General features: G+C 40.7%; 1 protein-coding gene across 1 annotated transcript; it reads right to left on the bottom strand.

The window, feature by feature from the left end:
- Positions 1–990: 990 nt before the first annotated feature.
- LOC123770835 (uncharacterized) lies at positions 991–23,816 on the bottom strand. The gene is made up of 2 exons (XM_045763009.2): positions 23,698–23,816; positions 991–6,017 (listed from the first exon to the last, which is right to left on the bottom strand). The coding sequence occupies exon 2, from the start codon at positions 6,002–6,004 to the stop codon at positions 3,695–3,697; it is 2,310 nt and encodes a 769-aa protein (XP_045618965.2). The 5' UTR covers positions 6,005–6,017; positions 23,698–23,816; the 3' UTR covers positions 991–3,694.

Genomic DNA, 23,816 nt, shown 5'->3' with positions numbered 1-23,816 from the left:
CCGATTTGCCTAATAAGCCAAGTTTTCATGAATTAATGTTTTTTCGTCTACCTAACCTACCTAACCTAACCTAACCTAGCTTTTTTTGGCTACCTAACCTAACCTTACCTATAAATATAGGTTAGGTTAGGTTAGGTAGGGTTGGTTAGGTTCGGTCATATATCTACGTTAATTTTAACTCCAATAAAAAAAAATTGACCTCATACATAGAGAAAAGGGTTGCTTTATCATTTCATAAGAAAAAAATTATAGTAAATATATTAATTCAGGAAAACTTGGCTTATTAGGCAAATCGGGCCTTGAATAGTAGGCTGAAAAGTGAGTTCTGGCTACTAGGTACGACATATATATATATATATATATATATATATATATATATATATATATATATATATATATTGTATTGGAAACATTGCTGATCAGACCTTTATATCCGCATGGTGGAACATGGTGGTTCCATGGGTTAAGAACCCTGTGGGTGGAAAAGCATCACCTGTTCTTAGTCCTACATTATGCTTGTTGAGCTTGAAACCGTTGTTCCTTGTTTGCTACATCTGACCTTTTGAAGAAATTATCAGGATCAACATTTTCCAAATTGTTCAATATTATAAAAGTTTCAATGAGGTCAGCCTCGTCGTGCCTGGTTTGCGTTGCTGTTAGCCCTGTGGCCCTCAACCGCTCCTGATATATCCCTGAATACGTGGGTAAAGTATGAGAATATCTTCTCATGTTCATTATGTAGGAGAATATTCCTGAGTGAATGAAATAATTACAACACAGTGGACACCGTTAGTTGAAAGCGACCGATGTTACACAATAAACAGTGTGTAACGTCGGTCGCTTTCAACCAACGGTGCTCACTGGGAAAAAGCTCCACTATCTTATGGTGTTTAGTCTAAAATCCTTGATAACGAGTATTCATTAACATCTTGTAGAGTGACGCTGGTCCTAGCTCCTGCTCACAGAGTTTCTGGGAATGAAAGTGAGGCAAATTGGTATAAATTTATTCAGTAATATAACATCAATAATAGCGTAAAAGTTAGTTATAAAAATGTAAATTGTTCTACAAACAAAATCACGTGAAACAGAACACTGACATATAGGCTGCTCGAAACTGAATTACATTCAACTATAATAACCCTCAACTGAATCTCTCATGTACTGTCTATCACAACCATCACTTTAACGATACCAACTGTAAGTACTACAGAGCAAAACTTGCCAACAATGTATTATCAAATAACCATAATGTGTCTCTAATTAACATCAATGCAAGGCCTCTTTAGCGAACACCATGATGATGTTGGTACCTTATTGCAATCACTAAACTACCAATTCTCCCTTGTTGTTCTTATTGAGACCTGGTTAAATGATGACATTACCCAACTATATAATATTCCCAATTATTCTGCTATCCACAACTGTAGACCTAACCAGAGAGGTGGGTGGTACACTAATTTAACAATTTAGTGCATTCAATTTAATTTATTACCATATGGAACTATCACGTACAAAAATGATCAAATCTAGTATATATATAGTATATATACATGGAGAGTATATATTTTCCCAGTTCAAATTGAAGGGCCTGAACACCAACTTAACTTTGGGAGCAGTCTACAGAATTCCTAATACTGTTGTAGCCGAATAAAATTCGAAGCCTAGAACCTTAATAATATAAAACAAGCTTAACAAAAATCAACTAATATTAACTGGAGATTTCAACATTGATCTATGCCAGCCTGATAACCCACTTGTTGCCAGCCTCCTCAACTGTATGAACTCCTGTATGTTTTTGCCTTTGATTACTAAACCCTCGAGAATTACTGAAACTGCCTCCACCCTTGACCACATTTGGACTACCTTAACCTCTCCACTAAGCTCAGGAATAATCGCCGATGATACAACAGACCACTACCCAACATTTCTCCTAACCGACATTTTTTAACCTTCTCCTCAAACAAAGAAAACAAGCTTTAGACTGCTTACTGAAGCTTCCATAAGTAATTTTACAACTGCTGCTGCAACATAAACTGGGAAACGGAATTTGGAAATATGACTAATGTTAATCTAAGAGCGCAGACATTTCTTCGCACAACTCGAAGCCTCTATAACTGTCGTTTACTTAGTAAGCAAGTCTCAACTAAAAGGGCCATCAACTCTTGACTCAATAAGGTTTTACTTACTTAAATAAATAAAAAAAAATAATATGAGAAGAAATGCAGGCTTGATATCATTCCCAGGGAATTGACTAAGCAATACTCCTCACTGCTTTCTAAGATATTAAAAAAAGTCAAGGCAACCCACTATGAAAATAATTTTAAACTTATAAAAGGTAACAAGAAGAAAATATGGGACACTATTTCCCAGATATTAGGGTCAAAGAAGAACTTGGATAAAAAAAATTATATATATTCCTAGCTGGAAATAGTAGAATGTTATCAGGCGCTGAGACAGCTACTAAATTCAATAGTTTCTTTTCTTCCATTGGCACCTCCTTGGCAAATGAGATCCCAGCATCCCTAGTAATGTGAGCGGAAACCTCTCTGACAGCTATTGTGAGCCTCTGTACATATTCCCAGCTAACTCCTTATATTTTTTTATATTACCCTGTCACTTAAAACTAAATCCTGTAACCCTTCCGAGATACCAACCGTAATCTATAAAAAGTCCTCCAGGTTTCTAGCTCCTGCAATAGCGTTGCTCTACAATAAATCTCTGGAGCTCCAAGCCTTCCCTGATGCTCTTAAAAAAACTTGCTTAAGTCATTTCAGTCCATAAGAGTGAAGATCTCCCCGAAATCAACAATTTCAGACCAATATCAGGCCTTCCCACCTTGTCCAAAATCTTTGAGTAGCTCCTGTACAAACAGCTCTATTCGTTTCTCGATAAACACAATATACTCAGTTCAAGCCAATATGGCTTCATGCCCCATAAAAGCACCAGTGATGCTCTTATAAATATGCTTAACCTATTACATGCAGCTCTTGAGAAAAATGTGTACCACATTGCTCTGTTTGTTTACCTAGGTAATGCGTTTGACACTTAACCACAATAACCTTCTCTCAAACTCCAACACTATGGAGTCAGAAGCCACTCTCTACAGTACTTGCAATCTTACCTCAGTGACAGGCAACAGTATGTTTCAGTGAACGAGTCTACTTCTCCTGTTTTACCAATATACATTGGCGTTCTGCAGGGTAGTATACTTGGTTCACTCTTCTTTCAGCGAGAGGAGAAAGAGATATCCGAAATTCGAATAATTTCGAACCCTCGACCAGGGTACTCCCAAGCCGTGCACCTTACCTCTGGACAACAACATTGTAAAAGTTATTCAAGATGGGATTCAATCGAATCTACAATACGTCTTGCTCCAATTTTTTTCATTGATATATCACGCTAGTGTGACCTGCTTGTGTAAATAATAATAATATAATATTAATGATAATAAATAAAGCCATTAATACGCAAAGCATTTCAGGCAAAACTTAAAATAATTCAGTTAATTTTGTTGTTATAGATAAAATGGAATGAAGACAATACTAAACAAGAAGTAAACTAACAAATGTGAAATGTTCAAGAAATGTATCTAATGATAAGCAATATAAAGGTGATAGAGTACAGGACAGTCAAGCTTTAGGTAGCCAAGGGTGAGGCTGTGAGGTAGTCAGTTGTTGGATGGTCGAACATATTATCAATAATGAGGTACTGAAGTGTGAGGAACAGGATGAGGCGCTTCACGCTTGATTGTGGTGATACCGTTGACGATGAGGAGTGAGGTGCTCTCTAGGAACTGTCTATCTGATGTCTTCTGCATCTCCGGCTCTTCTTCCCATTTATCCACTGTCTCATTCTCCTCTTTCACACTCACTTCTTCTGCTTCCTTAATCATGGGATAACTTCTCTGCATCACACAAGCACGTTTGATCACTTCTATGTCACATTTTTCCCTCACCTTGAGTTCCCTGGTTAAATAACAGTCGTTGCCAAGATCTTGATATCTTCCCCATATACCATTAATGTGTTTACTTTCTAAGTTATAATCCTCTGTCTCCACTTTTAGACCCACTTCTTCTGCCTCCCTAATCATGGGATAACATCTGTGCATCACACAAGCATGTTTGATCACTCCTATGTCACATTTATCCCTCACCTGCAGTTCCCTGGTTAAAATATAGTTGTTGCCAAGAACTCGACATGTTCCCCATATACCATTCATGTGATTACTGTCTAAATTATAATATGCTTCTGTATTTCCGAGATATTTTCTACCCTCATACTTATTTAGCTTATCATTCGTGTTTATCTTATCAAAATTAGTTTCACCAGTAAAACACGAATCCTGAGATAAGACGTTTACAGCTGTTTTATGATGATCTGCAGCTGGTTTGTGATGGTCTACAGCTGTTCTGTGATGGTCTACATCTGTTTCGTGATGGTCTACAGCTGTTTTGCGATAGTCTATACCTGTTTTGTGATAATCTACAGCTATTTCGCGATGGTCTACAACTGTTTCGTGATGGTCTATAGCTGTTTTGCGATAGTCTATAGCTGTTTTGTGATGGTCTACAGCTGTTTCGTGATGGTCTACAACCGTTTTGCGATGGTCTATAGCTGTTTTGTGATAGACTACATTGTCTCGTTGATGGTGCACAGCTGTGCTGTTGTGAACAGCTGGTGTATGGTCAGTAGGGACGCTTGTGACTTGCCGTTGGTCGATATTAATGTAAGCACCACTGCTGTCTCTTGACGTACTAACTGTATCAGAGTTGTAAACCTTCACTACCCAGGCTGGATTGATACGTTTTTTGCTATGAGTCATTCTATGGAGTAAGTTGTCATAACCTTTCCTTCCAGGTTCAGCATGATCAAGCAGATGCGTTAGAAGTCCTTCGTATGTTTTACAGTCCTCACGACAGAAGTCACATAAGAAACGTACATGTGTTTTCGTGCAATCCATGATCCTTCTATGTTTTCGAGCGGTGCTGTCATTATTAAACTGGGTTCCACATAGCTTACAAAAGAATGGTTTAAAAACATAGTTTCTCTTGCATCCAGTTTGTGAAGTTTGGTGACGGAGAACATGTCTTTTAGAGTTGAGCATCCTTCCACATTGTTCACACTGAACTCTGCCAATATTAGTATGAGTCATCGTGTGCAAGATAAGAGAACTTCTTACTGCAAATCTTTTCATGCATATGTCACACTTGTGAGGTTTTTCATTTGAATGTACGGATTTTAGATGACTTGCCACCGAAATTTTGCTTTTAAACTTTCTTCCACATTCTCCGCATTCAAATGGTCTTTCATTTGAATGTTTAACCATATGGTTTTTAAGTTTAAGGTTGGAGGTAAATTGTTTTTTACATATTTTACACTCAATCTTACTTTTTCTTTGACACAACAATATGTGCCCACGATAATTTATTCTCGTAACAAATTTTTCTGGGCAAGTGGTACATTGGTATTGTTTTTCTCCTGTATGACGCCGCATGTGGTCAGCTCGAGTTGCACTCTGAGTGAACCTTGCACCACAAGTATTGCACTCATAAGGTTTCTCACCTGTGTGACCTCTCATGTGCATAATGAGTACTGATCGTGTTGTGAAGGCCTTTGAGCAATTGTCACACTTGTATGGTCTCTCACCTGTGTGTTTTCTTCTGTGAATATCGAGGCCAGATTTTGTTACGAATTTCTTGTCACAGTCTTGGCACTCATGTGGTTTGTTTGCTTCATGTCTCTTCATGTGTCTTTCAAAGCTTAATGTTGTGGCGAATGTCAACTGGCAGATGTTACAGCGATGGGTTTTGGTTTTGGTGAGAGCACCACCAGCCTGTTGGTGCTCGCCGGCCTGTTGGTGCTCGCCGGCCTGTTGTATGTCTCCATTCTCCTGATGTTTCTCAGTGTGTTGCTCATCCTCGTTACACTGTTTCTCATCAGCCGATTGTCGGTTCTCAGCTGTTCGTTTGAGGAGCTTACTGGACAGTTTGCGGCTCCGTCCCATGACTGTCGTCCCTCTGGAACCAAACGAAAGATTGAATTATACACAAATGATTATCATAAGGCATTCGAGTGTTTAAAATCTGTGTGTACACATTTTTATCCAACATCTATAATTTGATTTAAGTTCTGTTAAGAGGATAATGAACGTTTACAGACTGTAAAATCCTAACATTCTAGACGAACAATCAGGGATCCCGTGTTCGATCCTTGGGCTGGACAGAGATGATTGGGTATGTTTTAATTCACCTAATGTAACTGTTCATCTAGAAGTATAAAGGCAACGAGTTAGTTAGGTGAGTTAAATTGAATTAGGCAACTGTTGTGTGTTGTTAGGCTCATTCACTTTTGTCCTTCACAAGTTCTTCCTTCTTCACCGTCTGGTATTCTCGTGAAAATTTGGGTCATTCAGCTCTTCAAACCTTCACAATAATTGAATGTTATTTTAAAACTGGACCCGAGTAGTTACCACGATACCAGTGTATAGTGTTTATATAATAATAATAATAATAATAATAATAATAATAATAATTTTTATTTAGGCAAAGGTACATACATAAAGAGATTTTACAAAGTTTGTTGGCTTTATAGATAGAGCTAGTACATACAATGCCTAAAGCCACTATTACGCAAAGCGTTTCGGGCAGGAAAAAACACTACTGACTAAAGCTTAAAACTAATGGGTAAAAAGAAAAAAATGCGTTGAGTACAAATAAAAATAGGGGTAAAAGAGGGGGGGAACATTGTTGAAAAAACAGAACAAATACAATTACAAATTATTACAGAAAATTACATTAAAACAGCGTTGATTTGAAAAACAAAAAAACAAAAAACATACATGGGTTGACAATAGAGAGGTAAGGTAGGTTACAGGGAATTTATTAGGTATAGCTTCGTTTTTAACTTAAACTGGTTGAGAGAGGTACTGTCTTTAACATGGTTGGGAAGGTCATTCCACATTCTGGGCCCCTTGATTTGTAGAGCATTTCTGGTTTGATTAGGTCGTACTCTAGGAATATCAAAACTGTATTTATTTCTGGTGTGGTGCTCATGGGTTCTGTTACAACCTTCTATGAAGCTTTTGAGATCAGGATTGGCATTACAGTTTAGCGTTTTATATATGTATAATACACATGAGAGAATGTGCAGTGACTTAATGTCTAACATATTCAGGGATTTGAGTAGGGGTACCGAGTGATGTCTGGGGCCAGAATTGGATATTGTCCTAATAGCAGCTTTGTGTTGAGTAATTAGAGGACGTAAGTGATTTTGGGTAGTAGAGCCCCAAGCACAAATACCATAGTTGAGATATGGATAGATAAGGGAGTAATAGAGAGTCACCAGGGCAGGGCGTGGTACATAATATCTGATCTTAGAAAGAATGCCCACAGTTTTTGAAACTTTTTTTGATATGTTTAGAATGTGTCCCTGGAAATTCAGCTTGTGGTCAATGAGAATGCCAAGGAATTTGCCATCTAATTTGTTACAAATTTGGGTATTGTTTATTTTGAGATTTATTTGATTAGAGGATTTATTGCCAAACAGAATATAGAAAGTTTTGTCAATGTTAAGGGTGAGTTTGTTGGCAGTTAGCCACAGATGGACTTTATTTAGCTCAGTATTTACTGTGGCATTTAGAACAAGGGGATCAGGACTGGAGTAAATGAAGGTTGTGTCGTCAGCAAATAGGATTGGTTTGAGGTGTTGGGAGGCATTTGGAAGGTCATTAATGTAGATGAGAAAGAGGAGAGGGCCAAGTATGCTGCCCTGGGGAACACCAATGTTGATGGGTAGGGTGGGAGAAATTGTATTATTCACAGAAACACATTGGAGCCTGTCAGAAAGGTAGGATTTGAGGTATTGTAGGGAGTGTCCTCTGACACCATAATGATGTAATTTAAGAAGAAGGTTTTGGTGGTTGACAGTATCGAAAGCTTTACGCAGGTCCACAAATAACCCAACAGGGAACTCATTTTTATCAAGAGCTGTATGAATCGAGTTAAGCATACTAATAAGTGCATCGTTAGTGCTTTTTTTGGGCCTGAAGCCATATTGGCAAGGGCTAAGTATATTGAGTTTGGCTAGATATGAGTAAAGCTGCTTATAGATTAGTTTTTCAAAAATTTTAGACAAGTTTGGCAGGATTGATATAGGTCTGTAGTTGTTAACATCTGTGAGATCACCACATTTGTGGACAGGCGTTACTCTCGCTTTTTTTAGAATATCTGGAAAGGTTTGGAGTTCAAGTGACTTGTTGAAGAGCAAAGCAATAGCAGGGGCTAAAGATCTGGAGGCTTTTTTGTAGATTAAAGTTGGTATCTCCTCAAGGGCACCAGACTTGGTTTTAAGGGAAAGGATTATCTCATTGACGTCAATGGAATTAATAGGCTTTAGGTACAGAGACTGGGGATAGTTCCCTGTAAGATAGTCCTTAATGTCAGTACTGGAAGATGGAATATCATTAGCAAGGGATGAACCAATGGAAGAGAAGAACCTATTGAACTCAATAGCAGAATCAGAGGCTGAAAGCTGACCATCGTTATTAGACAGGAGAGTCGGTTTGTTATTTAAAGACTTCTTTGATCCCAATATTTGTGAAATTGTTCTCTCTATATATATATAGATGTGTATTTAACCCAATCTACTACAGTGGTACAGTTGAGTATGTTGTCCTCCCATTAGTGTCACAGGTGTGTGTATGTTGTCCTCCCATTAGTGTCACAGCTGTGTATGTTGTCCTCCCATTAGTGTCACAGCTGTGTATGTTGTCCTCCCATTAGTGTCACAGCTGTGTATGTTGTCCTCCCATTAGTGACACAGCTGTGTATGTTGTCCTCCCATTAGTGTCACAGCTGTGTATGTTGTCCTCCCATTAGTGACACAGCTGTGTATGTTGTCCTCCCATTAGTGTCACAGCTGTGTATGTTGTCCTCCCATTAGTGTCACAGCTGTGTATGTTGTCCTCCCATTAGTGTCACAGCTGTGTATGTTGTCCTCCCATTAGTGTCACAGCTGTGTATGTTGTCCTCCCATTAGTGTCACAGCTGTGTATGTTGTCCTCCCATTAGTGTCACAGGTGTGTGTATGTTGTCCTCCCATTAGTGTCACAGCTGTGTATGTTGTCCTCCCATTAGTGACAAAGCTGTGTATGTTGTCCTCCCATTAGTGTCACAGCTGTGTATGTTGTCCTCCCATTAGTGACACAGCTGTGTATGTTGTCCTCCCATTAGTGTCACAGCTGTGTATGTTGTCCTCCCATTAGTGACACAGCTGTGTATGTTGTCCTCCCATTAGTGTCACAGCTGTGTATGTTGTCCTCCCATTAGTGTCACAGCTGTGTATGTTGTCCTCCCATTAGTGTCACAGGTGATTGTATGTTGTCCTCCCATTAGTGTCACAGCTGTGTATGTTGTCCTCCCATTAGTGTCACAGCTGTGTATGTTGTCCTCCCATTAGTGTCACAGCTGTGTATGTTGTCCTCCCATTAGTGTCACAGGTGTGTGTATGTTGTCCTCCCATTAGTGTCACAGCTGTGTATGTTGTCCTCCCATTAGTGTCACAGGTGTGTATGTTGTCCTCCCATTAGTGTCACAGGTGTGTATGTTGTCCTCCCATTAGTGTCACAGCTGTGTATGTTGTCCTCCCATTAGTGTCACAGCTGTGTATGTTGTCCTCCCATTAGTGTCACAGCTGTGTATGTTTTCCTCCCATTAGTGACACAGGTGTGTATGTTGTCCTCCCATTAGTGTCACAGCTGTGTATGTTTTCCTCCCATTAGTGACACAGGTGTGTATGTTGTCCTCCCATTAGTGACACAGGTGTGTATGTTGTCCTCCCATTAGTGACACAGGTGTGTATGTTGTCCTCCCATTAGTGTCACAGCTGTGTATGTTGTCCTCCCATTAGTGTCACAGCTGTGTATGTTGTCCTCCCATTAGTGACACAGGTGTGTATGTTGTCCTCCCATTAGTGTACACAGGTGTGTATGTTGTCCTCCCATTAGTGTCACAGCTGTGTATGTTGTCCTCCCATTAGTGTCACAGCTGTGTATGTTGTCCTCCCATTAGTGTCACAGCTGTGTATGTTGTCCTCCCATTAGTGTCACAGCTGTGTATGTTGTCCTCCCATTAGTGTCACAGGTGTGTATGTTGTCCTCCCATTAGTGTCACAGGTGTGTATGTTGTCCTCCCATTAGTGTCACAGGTGTGTATGTTGTCCTCCCATTAGTGTCACAGGTGTGTATGTTGTCCTCCCATTAGTGTCACAGCTGTGTATGTTGTCCTCCCATTAGTGTCACAGGTGTGTATGTTGTCCTCCCATTAGTGTCACAGGTGTGTATGTTGTCCTCCCATTAGTGTCACAGCTGTGTATGTTGTCCTCCCATTAGTGTCACAGGTGTGTATGTTGTCCTCCCATTAGTGTCACAGGTGTGTATGTTGTCCTCCCATTAGTGTCACAGCTGTGTATGTTGTCCTCCCATTAGTGTCACAGGTGTGTATGTTGTCCTCCCATTAGTGTCACAGGTGTGTATGTTGTCCTCCCATTAGTGTCACAGCTGTGTATGTTGTCCTCCCATTAGTGTCACAGGTGTGTATGTTGTCCTCCCATTAGTGTCACAGGCTGTGTATGTTGTCCTCCCATTAGTGTCACAGGTGTGTATGTTGTCCTCCCATTAGTGTCACAGCTGTGTATGTTGTCCTCCCATTAGTGTCACAGGTGTGTATGTTGTCCTCCCATTAGTGTCACAGCTGTGTATGTTGTCCTCCCATTAGTGTCACAGGTGTGTATGTTGTCCTCCCATTAGTGTCACAGCTGTGTATGTTGTCCTCCCATTAGTGTCACAGGTGTGTATGTTGTCCTCCCATTAGTGTCACAGGTGTGTATGTTGTCCTCCCATTAGTGTCACAGCTGTGTATGTTGTCCTCCCATTAGTGTCACAGGTGTGTATGTTGTCCTCCCATTAGTGTCACAGGTGTGTATGTTGTCCTCCCATTAGTGTCACAGTGTGTATGTTGTCCTCCCATTAGTGTCACAGCTGTGTATGTTGTCCTCCCATTAGTGTCACAGGTGTGTATGTTGTCCTCCCATTAGTGTCACAGCTGTGTATGTTGTCCTCCCATTAGTGTCACAGCTGTGTATGTTGTCCTCCCATTAGTGTCACAGGTGTGTATGTTGTCCTCCCATTAGTGTCACAGCTGTGTATGTTGTCCTCCCATTAGTGTCACAGGTGTGTATGTTGTCCTCCCATTAGTGTCACAGCTGTGTATGTTGTCCTCCCTTAGTGTCCAGTGTGTATGTTGTCCTCCCATTAGTGTCACAGGTGTGTATGTTGTCCTCCCATTAGTGTCACAGGTGTGTATGTTGTCCCTCCCATTAGTGTCACAGCTGTGTATGTTGTCCTCCCATTAGTGTCACAGGTGTGTATGTTGTCCTCCCATTAGTGTCACAGCTGTGTATGTTGTCCTCCCATTAGTGTCACAGGTGTGTATGTTGTCCTCCCATTAGTGTCACAGCTGTGTATGTTGTCCTCCCATTAGTGTCACAGCTGTGTATGTTGTCCTCCCATTAGTGTCACAGGTGTGTATGTTGTCCTCCCATTAGTGTCACAGCTGTGTATGTTGTCCTCCCATTAGTGTCACAGGTGTGTATGTTGTCCTCCCATTAGTGTCACAGCTGTGTATGTTGTCCTCCCATTAGTGTCACAGTGTGTATGTTGTCCTCCCATTAGTGTCACAGCTGTGTATGTTGTCCTCCCATTAGTGTCACAGCTGTGTATGTTGTCCTCCCATTAGTGTCACAGGTGTGTATGTTGTCCTCCCATTAGTGTCACAGCTGTGTATGTTGTCCTCCCATTAGTGTCACAGGTGTGTATGTTGTCCTCCCATTAGTGTCACAGCTGTGTATGTTGTCCTCCCATTAGTGTCACAGGTGTGTATGTTGTCCTCCCATTAGTGTCACAGCTGTGTATGTTGTCCTCCCATTAGTGTCACAGGTGTGTATGTTGTCCTCCCATTAGTGTCACAGGTGTGTATGTTGTCCTCCCATTAGTGTCACAGCTGTGTATGTTGTCCTCCCATTAGTGTCACAGGTGTGTATGTTGTCCTCCATTAGTGTCACAGCTGTGTATGTTGTCCTCCCATTAGTGTCACAGGTGTGTATGTTGTCCTCCCATTAGTGTCACAGGTGTGTATGTTGTCCTCCCATTAGTGTCACAGCTGTGTATGTTGTCCTCCCATTAGTGTCACAGGTGTGTATGTTGTCCTCCCATTAGTGTCACAGCTGTGTATGTTGTCCTCCCATTAGTGTCACAGGTGTGTATGTTGTCCTCCCATTAGTGTCACAGCTGTGTATGTTGTCCTCCCATTAGTGTCACAGGTGTGTATGTTGTCCTCCCAATATAAAAACAATAATTTACTGTTCAGTACTCAATAAGTTTGCCTTTAATATTTCATGATCCTTTAGAATCTACATTCTAGTTAAGATTCTATTACTCTACTAAGTAAACCTCATTAATAAACTGGTGACGAACCACACTGGTTCCTAGATATATATGAATTTCTAGAAATATCCCCCCCCCAATGTTGATATTTGAGGCTTTTAACTTTAATCAATTAGTAATACAGTCCATTCATTCTCTTTAAGTGATTGTTAAATAATTTAACACACATAGGCACTGGTTCTATAGTGTCAGTCTTATAATCCCTTTATTTGTTTTCCCTCTTTTCTCAAAAGTGGGTGGTCCTTCGATTATATTAATTTTCATGATTAAATAATTCCATATTTGAGTTAAAGCCCCAGATAACCAACACGTGCCCCTTGTGTTAAATATCCTGTCTTTATCTACCCTATCAATTCCCTTGAAAATCTTGAATGTGGTGATCATGTCCCCCCTTAACTCTTGTCTTCCAGCGAAGTAAGGTTTAATTCCCGTAGTCTTCCTTCGTAGCTCATACCTCTCCGCTCAGGTATTAGTCTGGTGGCAAACCTCTGAACCTTTTCCAGTTTAGTCTTATCCTTGACTAGATATGGACTCAATGCTGGGGCTGCATACTCCAGGATTGGCCTGACATATGTGGTATACAAGGTTCTGAATGATTCCTTACACAAGTTTCTGAATGCCGTTCTTATGTTGGCCAGCCTGGCATATGCCGCTTATGTCATCCTCTTGATATGGGCAGCAGGGGACAGGTCTGGCATGATATCAACCCCCAAGTCTTTTTCTCTCTCTGACTCTTGAAGAATTTCATCTCCCAGATGATACCTTGTATCTGGCCTCCTGCTCTCTACACCTATTTTCATTACATTACATTTGCTTGGGTTAAACTCTAACAACCATTTGTTCGACCATTCCTTCAGCTTGTCTAGGTCTTCTTGAAGCCTCAAGCAGTCCTCCTCTGTCTTAATCCTTCTCATAATTTTGGCATCATCAGCAAACATTGAGAGAAATGAATCTATACCCTCCGGGAGATCATTTACATATATTAGAAACAAGATAGGACCGAGTACAGAGCCCTGTGGGACTCCACTGGTGACTTCACGCCAATCTGAGGTCTCACTCCTCACCGTAACTCTCTGCTTCCTATTGCTTAGGTACTCCCTTATCACTGGAGCACCTTACCAGCTACACCTGCCTGTCTCTCCAGCTTATGTACCAGGCTCTTATGCGGTACTGTGTCAAAGGCTTTCCGACAATCCAAGAAAATGCAGTCTGCCCAGCCTTCTCTTTCTTGCTTATACTTTGTCACCTGGTCGTAGAATTCTATTAAGCCAGTCAGGCAAGATTTACCCTCCCTGAACCCATGTTGGCGATTTGTCACGAAGTCCCTTCTCTCCAGATGTGTTACTAGTTTTTTTTCTCATGATCTTTTCCATCACCGTGCATGGTATACAAGTCAAGGACACTGGCCTGTAGTTCAGTGTCTCTTGCCTGTCGCCTTTTTTGTATATTGGGACCACATTCGCCCTCTTCCATATTTCTGGTAGGTTTCCCGTCTCCAGTGACCTATTATACACTATGGAGAGTGGCAAGCAAAGTGCCTCTGCACACTCTTTCAGTACCCATGGCGAGATCCTCTCTGGACCAACAGCCTTTCTAACATCCAGATCCAGCAGGTGTCTCCTGACCTCCTCTCTCGTAATTTCGAAGGCCGCCTGGTTTACTTCCCTTTCTCCTAGCACAGTGATCTCACCTTGTTCTATTGTGAAGACTTCCTGGAACCTCTTGTTGAGTTCTTCACACACCTCTTTGTCATTCTCTGTGTACCTGTCCTCGCCTGTTCTAAGTTTCATTACCTGTTCTTTAACTTTGTTTTCCTCCTAATGTGACTGGAGTAGCTTTGGTTCGACCTTGGCTTTATTTGCTATATAATTTTCATAATTTTTCTCTGCTTCTCTTCACACCCTAACATACTCATTCCTGGCTCTCTGGTATCTCTTTCTGCTTTCTGGTGTTATGTTATTCCGGAAGTTCCTCCACACTCTTTTGTTCAGTCCCTTTGCTTCCATACATGCCCTATTATACCATGGATTCTTCATTTGCTTCTCGGATTTTTCCCTTTGGGCCGAGATGAACCTGTTTACTGCCTCCTGACACTTTTGGGTGAAATAGTCCATCATATCTTATACAGACTTAGCTCTGAGGTTTGTGTCCCAAAGTATTTTCCTTAGGAAACTTCTCATCTCATAATTCCCCTTTCGGTATGCCAGCCTTTTGTTTCCTAGTTCTTTTTTGGGGAGATAATTCCTAGCTCTACCATGTTGTTGTTGTTAAAGATTCGCTACCTGGAACAGAGTTCCAAGTAGCACGGGCTATGGTGAGCCCGTAGTGCCTTATAGCTCTACCAGGTACTCAAAGTTCAATACACTGTGATCACTCATTCCCAAGGGTGCTTCCATCTTAACTTCCCTTATATCCCACTCATCAGATCGAGCATGGCTGGTTCATCTTCTCCTCTCATTCTTGTTAGTTCCTTGATGTGCTGGCTTAGAAAGTGCCTTGTTGCCACGTCCAGCAGCTTATCTTTCCATGTTTCTGGTCCTCCATGCAGGTCTCTGTTCTTCCACTCTATCTTTCCGTGGTTGAAGTCTCCCATGATTAGTAGTCCAGATCTATTCATGCTAGCAACAGAAGCTGCTCTCTCTAATATGTTAATGGTGGCCATGTTGTTTCTATCATATTCCTGTCTGGGCCTTCTGTCATTTGGTGGTGGATTATATATGACTACGACTATAATTTTTTGTCCACCAGTTTTTACGGTACCTGTTATGTAGTCTCTGAAACCTTCACATCCCTGAATAACCATCTCCTCAAATTCCCAGCCTTTTCTTACCAGCAGAGCTACACCAGCACCACCTCTTCCTTCTCTCTGTTTCCTCATAACATAATTGTCCTGTGGGAACACTGCATTTGTTATGGTTTTCGTTAGCTTTGTTTTTGTGAGTGCTGTTATGTCTGGGTTTTCTTCTAGTGCCCATTCTCCAAGTTCATTTGCTTTATTTATAATTCCATCTATGTTAGTGTACATTGCCTTGAGGCTCGCTTTCTTCTGTCCCTTCTCAAATCATCTCCTTGGTGAGTGTTCTGCTGGTGGGAGAAGCTGTTCCATGCGTGTGAGGATTTGTGAGGTGGATAACAGGGTCTCAGTGGATACTGGGGTGAGGGGTGGGGGGTCAAGTGAAGAATGGGGGGAGGGGGCAGGGGGATATGGGATGAAGGGGAGGGAGAACAGGAAGGAAAAGGGGGGAGGGGGGACATATCGGGAGAAGGGAGGGGTAGCAGGGTGGGAATGGGGTTTGGGGGGAGGGAGATTTGGCTGAGCATTTGAGTGGGGGCAGGGAGGGTTTGGGGTAGGGGGGGGTTTCTATGCAGAGGAGGGTGGTGGGGTTGTCCTCCCCTCTGGCGTTACTGGGTAGCTGGTTGTGGGTTCCCCCCTCACCTCTGAGGATGTTGTGTTGGAGCTGTGATTTCCTAGTTTTCCCCTCTCGCCCTGCGTTTCTTCCTTGCTTCGGCCGCCGTGGCTCTCCTCCCTCATCATGTCCCTCTGGAGGAATACGTTTTTGAATTCTCCCATATATTGTAGGTGGCTCTTCCTTGTTAGAATCTTCTCCTTTGTGTTCTCTGTTGCTAACACTATCTTTAACACACGGTCTCGATCTTTGTTGTACCAGCTTAGCCTGAAAACCTTCTCAATGCTATGCTCACTTCCATGTCTAGTGCCTTCAGTATTTCATCCACTGCCGCTTTGTCCTTATCATTCCACTCTGTCCTATTGGAACCTTCCTGCTCTTTAATACCCACAGCTACCACTGATCGAGGGGGAAGTGTGTGTTCCCCCTTCCTCAAGGGGGAAAATTCTACATGTGTGTGTGTGTGTACTCACCTAGTTGTGCTTGCAGGGGTTGAGCTCTGGCTCTTTGGTCCCGCCTCTCAACCGTCAATCAACAGGTGTACAGATTCCTGAGCCTATTGGGCTCTATCATATCTACACTTGAAACTGTGTATGGAGTCAGCCTCCACCACTTCACTTCCTAATGCATTCCATTTGTCAACCACTCTGACACACTGTGTGTATGTGTGTGTGTGTGTGTATGTGTGTGTGTTGTGTGTATGTATGTAAATAACACTCAGGTAGGGGTTACCCCTACACTCAGGCTCGTTACCTGACAGAAACCCCCCTGACAGGGGTTTCTGTCAGGTAACGAGCCTTATCTTCCCACTTGCGTGCGACACCGGTCACCCTACTCCTGCCCCACGCCTATCCCCCCTGCCTCAACCTTAGTCACGACACCCGCACTGCCCTCTTCCTTATATCCTCCCTTGCCCCCCAACAGCTCCCCCACCAATCGATCATATCTTCCCCCCTCGCACCCTACCAACTCCTCCGTATCTCACCCCCTCTCATTGCCAGCTCCTGTAAAATGAAATAATTATGTCTCTTTTTTTTCTCTCTCTTATTTTCCCGTTCTACATCTATCTCTCTCGTCTCATGGAACAATGTATCTTGTAAAAACAGCTTTTACAATGCATTTTACCACTATTCTTCTTACTGTATTTTGTCAATACTCAAGTGTTTAGGGCTCAACTGTTCTATATTCCGGGCATGTTCTTACATGTTCTCTGCATATCGTTATTCGTTCTTACATGCTTCCTCCGTCCTTTGAATATTCTTACATGTACTCTGCACTTCTTCTTATGCGTTTTGCATGTTCTTAAATATTCTCCAAATGTTCATTTCATATTTGCATGTTATCTCCATGTTCTCCAAATTTTTGCAGCATGTTCTTTGCACACTTACTCTCCATGTTCTCAGAACGTTCTTACAAGATTCTCTGCACAACTTATTACACGTTCTTACATGATCTTTTGCCTGCCTTTTACGTGTTTTCTTTATGTTATGCATGTTCTCAGCATGTTCTCAACGGTATTCATGTTCTCTATAAGTTCAGTTCACACTCTTTTCATATTCTTATGTGTATTCTGTATTTCTTTAAAGCAAAATGTACAATTGTTTCAATTACATCTTTATACATAAATAGTTCTTTGTTATATATTATCAACAGCATTACTGTTTCTCAACAAATTTAATTATATATTTTCAGTTTATTTACTTTAAAAATATTTATTTAAAATTTATTTATAAGTTATTAACAAAAGTTATATTATTTACTTACAAATGTTATTTACAAAACTTTTACTCATTTATATACTTATTGCAAAACTATGTTAATGTATTTCTCTTTATCAATTTAATATTTCTTACTTATATTGTTCTTAAACAAAGCTACACTTTATGCTTTAACAAATTACTAAACAATCTTTTCTTAACGTTTCTTAAATAAAATCACTCCTCATTCAACTGTAAAATAGTCTAATGTATCGTCTTCGCATCCTTCTTAGCTAAAATAGTTTTGCTTTCAATCAAAATAGTCACGGGAATCTTTCATAACGTTTTCTTAACTAACATTATTCTTTCCTGTAGTAGGAAAATGGTCAAAGGTAATTTTGTTCATAATATTTATAAATCCCTACAGACAAAAATCAGAGGATACAACTGATGATTTACTATAAAACCAGAAAAACGGCCATCCTACTCATGAGAAACTCTCCACACACAAAGCAGAACGCTTTAAAAGAGACCAACGTCGTCTATGCCTTCAAATGCCCACTTGGGGACTGTAAGCTCCAAAAAACCCAGTATATAGGCAAGACAACAACATCTCTTTCTAGGCGTTTAACGATGCATAAGCAACAGGGCTCCATTAAGGAACATATAATCTCTTCCCACAACCAAACCATCGCCAGAGAAATCCTAGTAAACAACACAGAAATCATCGATAGATACAGCGATAGCAGACGGCTTGACGTTTGCGAGGCACTGCACATTAAGAAGTCAACACCAGCAATCAACAGCCAATTAATGCACAACTATATTCTACCCACCTCAAGACTCCGCTCCAATATAGAAACATCAAGAAATATGGACCAATAGGCTTTCTACAATCACTTCCATTTCAATACCCATTGTTTCGTGTTCTGTCTTGTGTTGATGAAATTAATACCCTATTAAATACCACCTCACCCCATCCACCTCACTCAAATGTAGATATAAACAAATCGGAGATATGTAAGTTCTATTCAGTTGTGTATGTGTAAAGTCTTTGAAAATGTAATAAGTTTTACGAAACGCGCTCAAGTGTCGCGTCAGACTAGAAATAAAAATGAATTTTGGAGAATTGATTTTTGAATTACCTCCAACAGTGAAAAGAAATGTACGAAAGATTGAGAAAATTCGTGTTAGAATTATTAATCTTACTTTTTCGGTCATATTTAATAATATATGTCTACAGGAAAGACTGCTACCAAAATATACTAATATTTATAAACTAAACTTACTCTCAGAGACATCTTTACGCGTAAAAGGATACTCTCCGAGCCATCAAGGATATTCTTCAAGACACTCTCCATGCTCTCCCTTCAGCGAAATAGTGAGTGAGCTAGGGAGTAGTGATCACAAAGAAGATTTAGCATTGAATGGAATATATTTGTAAGATAAAATTATGTTAAAGTGCCAGATTTCCGAAAAGCTGATTTTAATGGCCTAAGGAATTTTTGGGGTGTCCTGTGCATGGGGGGGGGGGGACGATCTTGGAGCGAGACGTGAACCCAGCGATGGGTCACGTATATCTTGAGGTTATCTTGAGATGATTTCGGGGCTTAGGGTCTTCGCGGCCCGGTCCTCGACCAGGCCTTCTTTTTGTTACACATCCCCCAGGAAGCAGCCCGTAGCAGCTGTCTAACTCCCAGGTACCTGTTTACTGCTAAGTAACAGGGGCATCAGGGAGAAAGAAACATTTTGTCCATTTATCTCCGCCTCCACCGAGGATCGAACCCGGAACCTCAGGACTACGAATCCGAAGCGCTGTCCACTCAGCTGTCAGGCGCACGTTAAAGAGATTTCGATGTTGATTCAAAAATAACTTATATAAAAATATTCTAAGCCAAGCACAGGAACGAAGTATTCCATACAAATTGAATAGCTCGAATAATAATGACCCGAAATGGATAACAAAGGATCTGAAGAACCTTATAGGTAGAAAGGGAGCTTGGTACAAAAGGATAAAGAATGGGGAAGTCAGTTTAGAACAAGAATTCGTCCAACTGGTTAGAAATATTAAAAAAAGAGATAATGAGGGCAAAAAGAAACTATGAAGTTAGCATAGCAGGGGCAAGCAAAGACAAATCATAAAGACTTTTTTTTCAGTTATATCGAACAAAGATTAGAGAAAGGACAGGTCCATTAAAATCTGAGACAGGTCAGATAACTGATAAAGACGAAGAGATGAGTAGTATTTTCAATAAATATTTTATTTGTATTTACTAAAGAAGAACTTAACATTATGCCTTCAGCCGAACAAGTCTATGTTGGTGTGGAAGAGGACAGGATGACTAGTTTAGCAGTTACCAGGGAGGATGTTATTAAGCTAATTGGCCGATAGTTTGACGCAAGTGATCTATCTCTTTTCTTGAAAATTGGTACCACATTAGCAACCTACCACGACTCTGGCACTCTGTCTGACTAATTATTTATTAAATATGGTAGACAGTGGCTCGCAAAGCTCCACTTTGCATTTTTTAAGCACCCTGGCAAACACTTCGTCCAGCCCTGGGGATTTGTTTGGCTTGAGTTTCACTGTTTGTTTAACGTCTATTGTGGGAAAGTTGCTTGAAGCAAACATTGCAAATACTATCAGTCTTCATCTTGTAAAACATAGATTAATAAAAAATTCACAACATGGTTTTACAAATGGCCGTTCATGTTTAACAAATTTGCTATCATTTTATTCCAGCATAGTTGAGGCAGTTGATAGTGGTAAGATTTATAATTTTTGTACGTTGACTTTAGCAAAGATTTTGATACAGTGCCACATAAAAAATTTATTAAAAAGATAGAGGCTCACGGTATTGGGGGTTCTATATTAAGTTGGATTATGGCATGGCTATACCAAAGGAAACAAAGAGTTAGTATAATAATAATAATAATAATAATAATAATAATAATAATAATAATAATAATAATAATAATAATAATAATAATAATAATATTATATTTAGGAAAAGTACATACATAGATGCAGAGTTAAAAAGTTTCAGATTATTTATAGACAGAGCAAGTACATACAAATACCTAAAGCCACTAATACGCAGAGCGTTTCGGGCAAGGTGTGGAAGAAAAAAAAATTAGACTAAAACTTAATAGTAAAAGAGCTTAAAGTATAAATTCGATTGAAACAAAAAATAAAAGATAAAAGAAAGGGGGAACATGGTAGAAAATAGCCAATACACAAGTTGGTCAACAAACAGCATTGTTTAAAAATAGTAAGACATGGGTTACATTTAGGGGTAAGGTATGTTACATGGAGTTAATTAGGTAGTACTTAGTTTTCATCTTAAACTGGTTGGGAGATGTACAGCCTTTGACATGATTGGGAAGGTCATTCCATATTCTGGGTCTCTTGATTTGTAGAGCATTTCTAGTTTGATTAAGTCGTAATCTTGGAATATCAAATAGGTATTTGTGTCTTGTGTGGTGCCCATGGGTTCTGTTACCACCTTCTAAGAAGCTTTTAAGGTCAGGACTGACATTACAGTTCAGAGTTTTAAATATATAGAGTACACATGAGAGGATGTGCAATGACAATATTTTTTTTTTTTTTTTTGAGATATATACAAGAGTTGTTACATTCTTGTACAGCCACTAGTACGCGTAGCGTTTCGGGCAAGTCCTTAATCCTATGGTCCCTGGAATACGATCCCCTGCCGCGAAGAATCGTTTTTTCATCCAAGTACACATTTTACTGTTGCGTTAAACAGAGGCTACAGTTAAGGAATTGCGCCCAGTAAATCCTCCCCGGCCAGGATACGAACCCATGACATAGCGCTCGCGGAACGCCAGGCGAGTGTCTTACCACTACACCACGGAGACTGCAATCATATCTAACATATTCAGAGATTTGAGTAAGGGTACCGAGTGCTGTCTGGGGCCAGAGTTAGATATTGTTCTAATAGTAGCTTTGTGTTGGATAATTAGAGGACGTAAATGATTTTGGGTAGTAGAACCCCAAGCACAAATACCATAGTTGAGATAAGGATAGATGAGGGAGTAATAGAGCGTCACCAGGGCAGGGCGAGGTACATAATATCTGATCTTAGAAAGAATGTCAACAGTTTTAGAAAAATGGGGTAAAACGGGGTTAAGTAAGAGTGGGAAAATGTTGTGAGTGCCTCAAGGCTCTGTCCTGGGACCTCTGTTATGTATTTATTTATTTTTATTAATTTATACAAGAGCTCTTACATTCTTGTACAGCCACTAGCACGCATAGTGTTTTGGGCAAGTCCTTAATCCTAATTTTCAGACACACACATCCCAGGAAGCTGCCCGTAGCAGCTATCTAACTCACAGGTACCTATTTACTGCTAGGTGAACAGGTACATCAGGGTGAAAGAAACTCTGCTCATTTTTTCTGCCTCTGCCGGGAATCGAACCCAGACTCTTAGATCTACGCACGCCGAGCGCTGTCCACTCCACCGTCAGGCCTCCGAATTATTATTATTATTCATAATATATATAAATGATTTAGATTCCGGTTTGAGAAGCAATATTTGCAAATTTGCTGATGATATAAATATCAGGAGGGAAATAAATCCCGCAAATTTGAAACCTGTCATGAAGAAAGATTGACGAAGCTTAAATTACATTCTCTAATGTTCCAGAGATGTGTAAATAATTCAAAATGATCTGCTACCAGAAATCTTAGTCAAATATCCCCAGTTTACTAACTGTAGGTAGTAACTAAGTGACTGGAACCTATCCACCGCTGCCCACTGGATGGGGGGCGGTGTGCAGTTCAAACATATCAATTGTGACATTAACTCTGCACATATGTCAGTTGCTTAATTTAGGAACCGTACTTGTGGTCGGTCTCGAGTCCATTGTTGATGCGACGATGTGCATTGAATTCTGTAACTAGCTCATCAAGACTGTAACTTGCTTAGCTAAATGAATTGTGGAGTTCAGTCCCTGAGCCCATTATGTGCCTCTGTAACCCTTTCCACTACCGCCCACAAGATGGGTATGGGGCATAATAAATGACCTAAACTAACATACCGAACCAGTATTTACCCAGGTCTTTCCTAAATCTAAACTTATCCAACTTAAATCTAGATAAGTTTAGATTTAGGAAACACATGAGTAAATACGGGTTTCGTAACAGGGTTGTTGATTTGTTGAACCAATTACCGCGTAACATAATAGAAGTAAGATCCCATGATTGTTCCAAGCACAGATTAGACATTTATATGAATAAGATTGGGTGGATATAAGTAAGAGCTGCTTCATATGGGCCAATAGGCCTTTTGTAGTTACCTTCATTCTTATGTTCACTACGGGCCCCTGCTACTTGGAACTTTTTGTTTAGAGTAGCTGAATCTAAAACAACAACAACAAACATCAATTTATTTAAGTCCTGCTCTATGTTCAGGACAAAACTATACTATCTGATTGGTCAGTAAACAGGTGTGGCCTACATGTAGCCGGCAGAGGTCTGGAGGTCTGAAGTCCCTACACCTTCCTCCCTCACAAATTCATTCCTTCTAACCCCGAGGGATGTGCTTGTTAGGATGGGGGGGGGGGAAGGAGAGAAAGGTCACCACAGGTGCTCTTCACTCCTTCCCTCTCCTCCCCCACCCCCCCCGTTCCTATACACACCGGCAGAGTTCCACCCCCAGAGAGCCCGGGGGCAGCTTTAGCTGTTACCTTCTTCTTTTTCACATATCTATCAGGCTTATACAGTCTCAACAATTAATAATCTACCTTCTTTATTAAGTATTATTGTTCTTGCTAAATGATTCATGTTGATAAGACACTGGGCACTATATCCAACAGTGCCGTTATCGAAGCCCCGCCCCCCTAAGGTCGAGCTATACAAACACACCCCAGGATGGAACCCCACAACAACTGCCTAACTCCCGGGTACCTATTTACTGCTAGGTGAACAGACACATTAGGTTAAAGGAAATGTGCCCAATCATTTCTCTCCGGCCTAAGAATCGAACCCGGTTTCCCGATTGAGTGTCGAGAATGAAGAGCCAACTGCACTATGACGGTATACGGCACAGGAATGTAAAATGCAGCTACATACCGCAACAGTGTAGATCACACTATGCAGCGCTGGCGTTCACAGTTGTAAGAGTCAGACTGTGTTAGGAAAACGTTTTGTAGACCCCCCACGAGCGCGGCGGCACCTAACGTCCACAAGTG

The sequence above is a fragment of the Procambarus clarkii genome, chromosome 56 (assembly GCF_040958095.1).
Source record: "Procambarus clarkii isolate CNS0578487 chromosome 56, FALCON_Pclarkii_2.0, whole genome shotgun sequence".
NCBI classification, from domain to species: domain Eukaryota; kingdom Metazoa; phylum Arthropoda; class Malacostraca; order Decapoda; family Cambaridae; genus Procambarus; species Procambarus clarkii.
Note: the sequence above shows the minus strand (reverse complement) of the source record. Positions and strands in the feature narration are given on the sequence as shown.